The 8,935-nt window shown below is 51.5% G+C and overlaps 1 protein-coding gene across 1 annotated transcript; it reads left to right on the plus strand.

The window, feature by feature from the left end:
* The first annotated feature begins 8,420 nt into the window (after positions 1-8,420).
* LOC120695262 lies at positions 8,421-8,935 on the plus strand. The gene is made up of 2 exons (XM_039978552.1): positions 8,421-8,629; positions 8,764-8,935. Exons 1-2 carry the CDS (start codon positions 8,421-8,423, stop codon positions 8,933-8,935), a joined length of 381 nt encoding a protein of 126 aa, XP_039834486.1.

Below are 8,935 nucleotides of genomic sequence, written 5' to 3' on the forward strand. Positions count from 1 at the left end.
GGCAAGTCCCGAACGTCCGGAGTGCATAGCTCTCCGATCGTACGCTCCGGCTCCGGTAGCGCCATCCCTTGGTGAAGTGACGCCTCCTTTGGACTTGTTGGTGGAGTTGCTTGAGGTGAAGACGATGAATCGTCGGCTTCAACTTTTGGATCTACTAGTTCCGGCTTTCTTGATCGTGCTTCTCGTCTCCTTTGCCTATAAATTTTTTCTGGATCATCCACAAAATTTTCGGGTTTGTTGGAGAGGCTCCCGTCCATCTCCTGTTAGGGGTTAGTGAAAAAGAAAAATATATACGAGATCTAAAAGATGAATATACAAGATCTAAAACATAAAGAAAAAATAAAGCAAACTCTAGATTAGATTGATTTTCGTGGAATAGATCCGTTTTTTTAGTTAGCTCAGAAAAATAAGAGATCTAAAAAGATCAAAAAGAAAAATCAAGAAAATATTTACGAATGCAAGTAAGATTGGATCTTAAATCAATGGTTCCCCGGCAACGGCGCCAGAAAAGCTTGTTGGCGCTCCTTAGCGCCCCCGATTTATATACCGCAAGCGCACGGTTTCGTGTAGCTTTTCCCTTAGAGTATTCCCCCAAGGTTTATCAATCCACAGAACCAAAGAAACAAGAAACAATCTACTAGAATAGAGATTCCTTTGTGTGAGATGGTGAAAACGAATCTAATCTACTAAAAACACGACACACACCGAAGGTAGCAAGAGGAAGTTAGAGATAACCAATCTAGATCACCTAGATCATGCATATGTTGTAGTTCCAGCTAGATAAAGTGAAGTAAGATAGATGTGAATCTCAATGAAAAGCCTCTTTAACCCCAAAATCTCCAATCCGATCCCTCGATACCCAACCTACTAAGTGGCAACGGCCTGTCACGACGCCACCCCTTTCAACGGGATACCCTGAAGCAAGTCGAACCCCCTTTGGTAGTTCCACCATGAACCTCTAGCCACCATGACTACAAGATCATGCTAAGTGATCTATCTCGATAATAGATCTAGGATGAAGCGAACCCAAAGAAAAGAACGAAATCGAAAGAGGAGAACATGGTCGCTAAACATTCGGAAACACAAATAACTTCACTATAAATGATAGTACATCACAAGATCACAACCGGGGCCCTACCTTGATCTTGATGATCCTAGCTCTAGAACTACGACGTGGTCTTCCTTGCAAGGTTCCCACGTCGGCTAGGGCGAACCCTAGACAACTAGCATGACCCTCGGCTCTCCGAGAGGTGTCCCTCTATCTTCTCTGCTCCTTGACGTCATCTCCCAAATTGATCTCTGTGTGAACCTTGGGGAGGGGTCTTTAAATAGCCTCAGGGAACCCTCGGTCAAAGGGGAGGTCGAACTGACGTAAAAACAGGCTGGGCCGGCCGGCCCAATGAGCCTAGGCCGGCCGGCCTGGGTCTTTCCTTTGCCGGCTGGTACTCAACTTTCTCCCCAAGTCTCCTAGAGTCCTCTAGAATTTATGTCTTTCACGATTGCACCCCTTTAGACGTCGTTATCTGTAACACCCGGTTTATAAAAGGACATAAACCGAGCAATCATATACGTGCCAGGATCAAGTCACACGTATATACAACAGAATGAACAGTATATCACAGCACATATCACGTAAAAAGACATAATAAAGCGAATATGAATGTTATTTATTACATTAATGACAAAATGTCTGATACAGCGGAAGCGAAGTACAAATACGATAAAAACTCTCCGAAGCTGAGTAGGGCGCCACAGGGACATCGACTGGGAGACGAACGCCTAGAAGTCCTCGTAGTCCTGGTAGCGCTGAGCGAACTCCCTCGCATCGGCAGGAACTGAGCAGCAGTAGCGTATCCAAGAGGAAATAGTAGAGAAGAGGCAAGAGTGAGTACACAACTTGTACTCAACAAGTATAACACAAACTATGAGGCTCTAGGTTGGCTAACTGCATTAGCTTTTAAGTCTTGGCAGAATTTTATTAAAGCTATTTACTACAAGTTGATGAATTACCATAAACCCAGTTACATAGTAATTAATCAAAATTAATCATGTTACTACTGAGAACCAAACCGAAACCACCAAGGTAACCCGGAGAGGCACCCCCTCGTCGGAAGGAGATAACCCCACTAATCAAAAGGAGGATCTGGGCCGCTCATGACCGTGAGCACGGCTAGTATACCAGTTTTACACTCTGCAGAGGTTGCACATCTTTACCCACAAGTCGTGAGCTACGCTAGTTGTTCATCACACTTCCTTAGGTGAGATGACTAGCAAACTCACTACGAGGCCTTTACAAAGAATCTCGTTGGTAAGGAATAACCGCGAGGGTTGGATCGGCGACTATGGAGCAGGTCTAGTGGGCGTCATCGACGAGGCCACTCAGTACGAGGGACATAGAAGCTTACCACCCTTGCCCCGCAGGTAAGTTACTCCAAACCAAAAAGACCTAATTATTACGCCAAGACCGTCCCATTCCAGTCTTGTGGTAACGCTGTTGTCCCAGGTTGTCGCTCTATGAACCGGTCCTTATGGAGAGTGGCCAACCAGGCAGTAAGCACCGTGCTGGCCCCCTAAACCATGTTTCTAACAAAAACCAATTTTAACAAGACGTGAGCCACTCAAGCCACACAGAGGGCCACTCTCAGAATTAAGTTGCATATACCATTAATCAAATTAATTAATAAGGACCAAGTGTGTTATAGCGCGGCACCTAGCACAACTAACCAAAATGCAACCCAAAGGAATATATATAAATGATATAAAGTGGCTAGGAAAGTCCTTATAGTCATTCAGTATTAAAATGCAGTATGAAAATGTATTTAAGGTGATAAGTGTTGTTCATGCTATACTTGCCTTCCTCAAACTGTTCCTGCTGCTCAAACTGCTCAGAAGACGGCTGCTCCGGTTACTGGTACTGGGGCTCCTTAGATGGATCACTATCTACTCACGAACACATGGCCAAAAGCAAGGCACACAATAAGCATACAAGCAAATACTAACAAAAGCTAAAAAAACAGTACATCAATACATAAAAATAGCACACTAAACTAGTCTAAAACTATTCTACGCGTTACAACAATCGCGTGGACATAAAGAACGCCTAAAACGGAGCTAAAATGCAAAAACTAGAGCTAAAACAAGATCTAGGGGCTTATTTGTAAGAAAACTGGAGTTTCAGGGGGTTTCTGGGCAAAACCGAGGACCTAAATGTAATTACCGGGTAGATCCAGGGCCTAATGTGCAAAAACTACTGGTCTGGATGGCGGGTTCGATTTCTAGAAAGCTTGGGGGGGGTTTTGTGCAAAAAATTTGGGCCCTTCTGGAATTAGTTTTGAATTGACCAGGAGCGCGGGTTGAATCTAGGGAAATCCGGGGTCTCTTTTGCAAGATCGCCAGGCGCTGACCGGTATCCGCCTGAGTTAACTCGGGCCAGATCTGTTTTGGGCCGTTCGATGGAGATCGTGCGGCTCAGGGCGTTTGGGCGCGCGGGACGGCGGCGCTGGTCGCCGGAGTCGAGTTCCGCGGCAGCGCTCGACCGGAGGTGGCCAATCTCGGCCTTCCCGGGGTCAAAAAGGACAAGATCTGGGTCGGGAAGCATCTTCTCGGCGCGGGTGATCCACGCGTGGCCTCAGAGAGGCGATGCGGGGCTGGGAAAGGGCTCCTCGACGGCGAGGGCGGCTCGACGGCCACGGAGCTCGCCGGAGCGCGGTGCCTGGGCACCTAGAGTGCGCCAGGGTCTACGGAAACGGGCGCAGAAGAAGGAGGGGTTTGGGGTGTAGCTCACTGAGGCTCGGATCGAGCGGGGAAGCGGCGCAGGGCGGTCGTCGTCGACGACTGGCGGCGGAGTGGAGGCCGTGTTCGCGGACGGGGTGCTGCGTAGGTCCTCCGGGTCTTTGGATCTGATGGTTCGACTCGTGAAGCTCCTGTGGGGATGCTAGGGGGGTCAGGGGGGCTTCGAAGTCGCCGGCGGCGAGGAAATCGCGGAGGCAGGTTGACTTACCCGCGGCGGCGTCCGGCACCAATACGGCCGCTGCAGAGTCCGATGTCGGGGATGGCAGCCTCGAGGAGGTTCCTGGTGCTCAGGCGAATCTTCCGCGGCGGCTCGGGCTGGCTGTGGGGCGGCGGAGCAGGGCGAGCGGGCATGCTAGGGTTCTGGGGTGGCGGCGGAGATGGGAATGGTGCGCAGGGGTCGCGATGGAGGTTTAAAAGCAGGCAGGCCGGTGATTGCGGGTGCGGGGCGAGGAAAAGGGATCACCGGAGATTTCGGCGTGATGGTTGTAGGCGCTGCGGAGGAGGAAGGAGGAGCTGACCAGCGGGCCCGGGATGGCAGCGAGAGGAGAGGGACGCGGGCGACGCGGGGCGAGCGGCTGCAGGCACTGACGTGCGGGCCCAGGAGCGCAGCGGCTGAGGCGAGCGCGCGGGCTGAACGCGGTGCGCGGGGAACGGGCCGCGTGGGAGAGAGAGGGCGTGGGGAAGTTGGGCCAGCGCGCTGAGGGAGCAGCCTGGGCTGGGTCGCGCGTTTGGGCCGAGCGAGCTGGGCTGCGCTGGGAGAGGGTGTGAGGTAGTGGGCCGGGCCAGCGGGTCTGGCTGCTGGGCCGAGAAAAAGGGATTCGGCCCGGTTTGGCTTTCCTATTTTCCTTTCTCCTTTTCTAATTACTCTCAACACAAAACTATTTGAATTCAAGTTCGAATTTTGAATTCAAAACCCTAGCACACAACCAAAACAAAAGAAGTGCACCAGCATGAATGCAACAACACAGTTTAACCCTATGATAAATTTTTTTAATTACTTAAGAAACAAAATTTTGATTAAATGCAAGACTAAACACAATTAAATCCTAGAAAATTTAATTAAATTTATTATTAAATAGGAATATTAAATTAGGGTGTTACATTATCTTCGAGATTTCTTCGTGGAGAAGGATAGGATGGAAAATCCTTCCTTAAATATCTCTTTGCTTTGCTTAGCCCCGAAGCATCTCGATCTTATCTTGTGGGCTTTATCTTTTGGGCTTCATTGGAGGGTGGATGTACATGAATGGGCCTCTAATCATCATGGCCTTCGATCCTTTGTTTGGGCTTTGGCCTTCGTCATTCTTCGTGTCATCGCGTGATCGTGGGCCTCGCCATTTCATGCTCCAAAATTGGTCAAAAACCTGCAAAAACGAAGTACCTCCAAAATATATGTGCAAATGTGAAAACGACCAATAATTGAGCCGAGGTTAGGATGGTTAGTGATTCTGATATTAAATTCATGTCATTATCAAAGTTAAACAGGGGATAAAATGGATACTTAAGGAGCGCCAACATTCACGCCGACCTTCGAGGTAGTGGGGTTTCGTGGAGCGTACCACGACATACTAGGATGGCCATGCTACGCGAAGTTCATGGCGGTCCCTACCTACACCTACCTCAAGATGAAGATGCCGGGTCCGAAGGGCGTCATCACCGTCGGCCCGTCGTTCGAGCACGCCTATGAGTGCGACGTCGAGTGCGTCGAGCGCGCCGAGGCCCAAGCTGAGGATGAGGCCCTCGCAGCCAGCCTGGATAAGATGGCAAGCGAAGCCATGGACTCCACTCACCGGCACGAAGGCAGCTTCGAACCTGCCGAGGGTATCAAGAAGGTGCCCCTCGACCCGGGCCACCCCCACGACAAGGCGTTACAGGTCAGCGCCACCCTCGACAGCAAATAGGAAGTAGTGCTCATCGACTTCCTTTGCGCCAACGTAGACATCTTCGCATGGAGCCCCTCAGATATGCCTGGCATACCAAGGGAGGTCGCTGAGCACTCCCTTGACATTCGACCCAACTCCAAGCCGGTGAAGCAGCGCCTGCGACGCTTCGACGAGCTCAAGCGCCGTGCGATCGGCGAGGTGGTGCAAAGGCTTCTGGTGGCTGGATTCATCAAGGAGGTATTCCATCCCGAGTGGCTAGCTAATCCTGTGTTAGTTAAGAAAAAGAATGAAATTTGAAGGATGTGCGTAGATTACAGTAGTTTAAATAAAGCATGTCCGAAGGTTCCCTTTCCTTTGCCACGTATTGATCAAATCGTTGTTTCAACTGCGGGATGTGAACTTTTATCCTTTCTTGATGCTTATTCCAGTTACCACCAAATAAAGATGAAAGAGTCTGACCAGCTCGCGATTTCTTTTATCACACCTTTCGGCATGTACTGCTATGTCACGATGCCATTTGGCCTCAGAAACGCCGGAGCTACATACCAGCGATGTATGCTCCACGTATTCGGAGACCATATCGGGCGGAACGTAGAAGAATATGTCGATGACGTCGTTGTAAAATATAGAAAGACTGACGACTTGGTAACCGATCTCAAGATCGCATTCGACTGCCTAAGGGCTAAGGGGGTAAAGCTCAACCCAAAGAAATGCATGTTCGGGGTGCCTCGAGGCATGCTCTTGGGCTTCATTGTCTCCCTGTGAGGCATCGAGCCCAACCCTGAGAAAGTCGAGGCCATCAGATGGATGGGGCCGATCAGAGAGTTGAAGGGGGTACAGAGGCTCATGGGCTACCTGGCAGCCCTTAGCCATTTCATCTCATGGCTCGGTGAAAAAGACTTGCCTCTGTACCGACTCCTGAGGAAAACCGAGCGCTTTTCATAGACCCCCGAGGCTCAGGAAGCCCTCGATAGGCTAAAGGCATCACTCACTCATGCCCCCATCTTAACAACACCGATAGACGTTGAGCCCCTCTACCTATACGTCACGGCGACGACCCAAGTGGTCAGCACAACAATTGTTGTGGAGAGACAAGACGAAGGTCATGCTCTGCCTGTCCAGCGGCCGGTGTACTACATCAGTGAAGTACTGTCCGAGACCAAGACACGGTATCCATAGATCCAGAAGCTGCTATACGCAGTGGTCTTGGCTCGGCGCAAGTTGCGCCACTTCTTTGAGGCCCATCCTATCACCGTGGTCTCATCTTTCCCCTTGGGAAAGATAGTCCACAATAAGGAAGCCTCGGGTAGAATTGCCAAGTGGTCAGTGGAGCTAATGGGAGAAACTCTCACCTATGCACCTTGCAAGGCGATCAAATCTCAGATCTTGGCTGACTTTGTCGCTGAGTGGACCGACACTCAGCTGCCCCCACCGCAAATTCAAGCAGAGTGTTGGACCCTGTACTTCGATGGGTCGGTGATGAAAACCGGCGAAGGTGCTGGCCTCCTTTTCATCTCGCCCCTCGGAGTGCACATGCGCTATGTGATTCGCCTCCACTTCCAGGCCTCTAACAATATGGCGGAATACGAGGCCCTCCTCTGTGGCCTCTGCATCGCCATCGAACTTGGTGTCAAGCGTGTAACAGAACGGGCCAAATGCCAGTTGGGCCGGGTTACTGTAGCGACATGCTACTGTAGCACGGCGGCAGTTTAGTCCCGTACTGAGAATAGAAATGAACCCAGACCAGCTTAAATACCAGGCCCCGGAAAACTAAATAACTCCGGTTGCAACCTTTTGCGCGAAGCGAGGACCAAAGCGTAAGAGAGTTATTTAGCAGGTGTGATTTACTCAACATGCAGAGTAGATCTTAGCCGTTATCCCAGGGTAGGTCGTTACAGTGGTATCAGAGCCGACTCTCGCGGTTTCACGCCACATACGGGCAGAAGTGAGCGGGCATGAGCACGGGCGCGTGGTCGCAGATGCCAAGGCATGTGGACGGGCGCGTACGAGGCACGGACGTTGCACAGGGACCGTTGGCACTGGACGCACGGACGTGGCACATGGGACCGTTAGCACTAGACGTATGGGACGTGGCCAAGAGAGGAGATCCTGGTGGTATTTAGGTTGGTCTGGTACTCGACGGGGACGTCGAGTCCTTAGGGGGGATGATTGTAACAGAACGGGCCAAATGCCAGTTGGGCCGGGTTACTGTAGCGACATGCTACTGTAGCACGGCGGCAGTTTAGTCCCGTACTGAGAATAGAAATGAACCCAGACCAGCTTAAATACCAGGCCCCGGGAAGCTAAATAACTCCGGTTGCAACCTTTTGCGCGAAGCGAGGATGAAAGCGTAAGAGAGTTATTTAGCAGGTGTGATTTACTCAACATGCAGAGTAGATCTTAGCCGTTATCCCAGGGTAGGTCGTTACAAAGCGGCTCGATGTGCGGGGCGACTGTGAACTCGTCATCGACTAGGTGATGAAGGAGTCTAGCTGTCACGACTCGAAGATGGAGGCATACTGCAATGCGGTGCGCCGCCTCGAAGACAAGTTCGACGGCCTAGAACTCACCCATGTCCCACGCAAGTACAATGAGGATGCAGACGAGCTAGCTAAGATCGTGTCAGGGTAGACCACTGTCCCCCCGAACGTCTTTGCCCGCGACCTCACTAAGTCATCTGTCGATTTCAAGAATCCGACGGAGTCCAACCCCTCGTCCGCCGAGCCCTCGGTCGGGAATCCCTCGATGGACGAGCCCGAGGCCATGGAGACAGAGACCGAGGCCTCCTCGGTGGACAAGGCCGAGGCAATGCAGATTGATGAGGCTCCATTTCTGCGAGACTGGCGCGACCAGTACCTCGACTGGATCAACCGAGGGGTGCTACCCTCGGATCGCGCTCAGGCGCGGTGCATCGCCAGGCGGGCCAAGTCTTTCGTCGTGATCGATAGGGAGCTGTACAAAGACAGCCCCTCGGGAATCTTCCAGTGTTGCATCCCTATTCCCGAGGGTAGGGAGTTGCTTCGGGACATCCACGCCGGAGCTTGCGGCCATCACATAGCGCCACACACCCTGGTGGCAACGCGTTCAGGCAGGGCTTTTACTGGCCCATAGCAGTCGCCGACGCCACGGAGATCATGCGGACTTGCGAGGGTTGCCAGTTCTACACCCGTCAGATGCACCTCCCGGCTCATGCTCTGCAAACCATCCCCATTACATGGCCTTTCGCCGTTTGGGGACTGGACCTCGTCGGACCATTGTAG

Source organism: Panicum virgatum, chromosome 2K, assembly GCF_016808335.1.
Source record: "Panicum virgatum strain AP13 chromosome 2K, P.virgatum_v5, whole genome shotgun sequence".
Taxonomy (NCBI): domain Eukaryota; kingdom Viridiplantae; phylum Streptophyta; class Magnoliopsida; order Poales; family Poaceae; genus Panicum; species Panicum virgatum.

Coding starts and splice junctions, on each gene's coding strand:
- LOC120695262 (XM_039978552.1), top strand. CDS start 8,421: ATGGACGAGCCCGAGGCCATGGAGACAGAGACCGAGGCCTCCTCGGTG. Junction 8,630..8,763: donor GTCGTGATCGATAGGGAGCT/GTACAAAGACAG, acceptor CAACGCGTTCAG/GCAGGGCTTTTACTGGCCCA.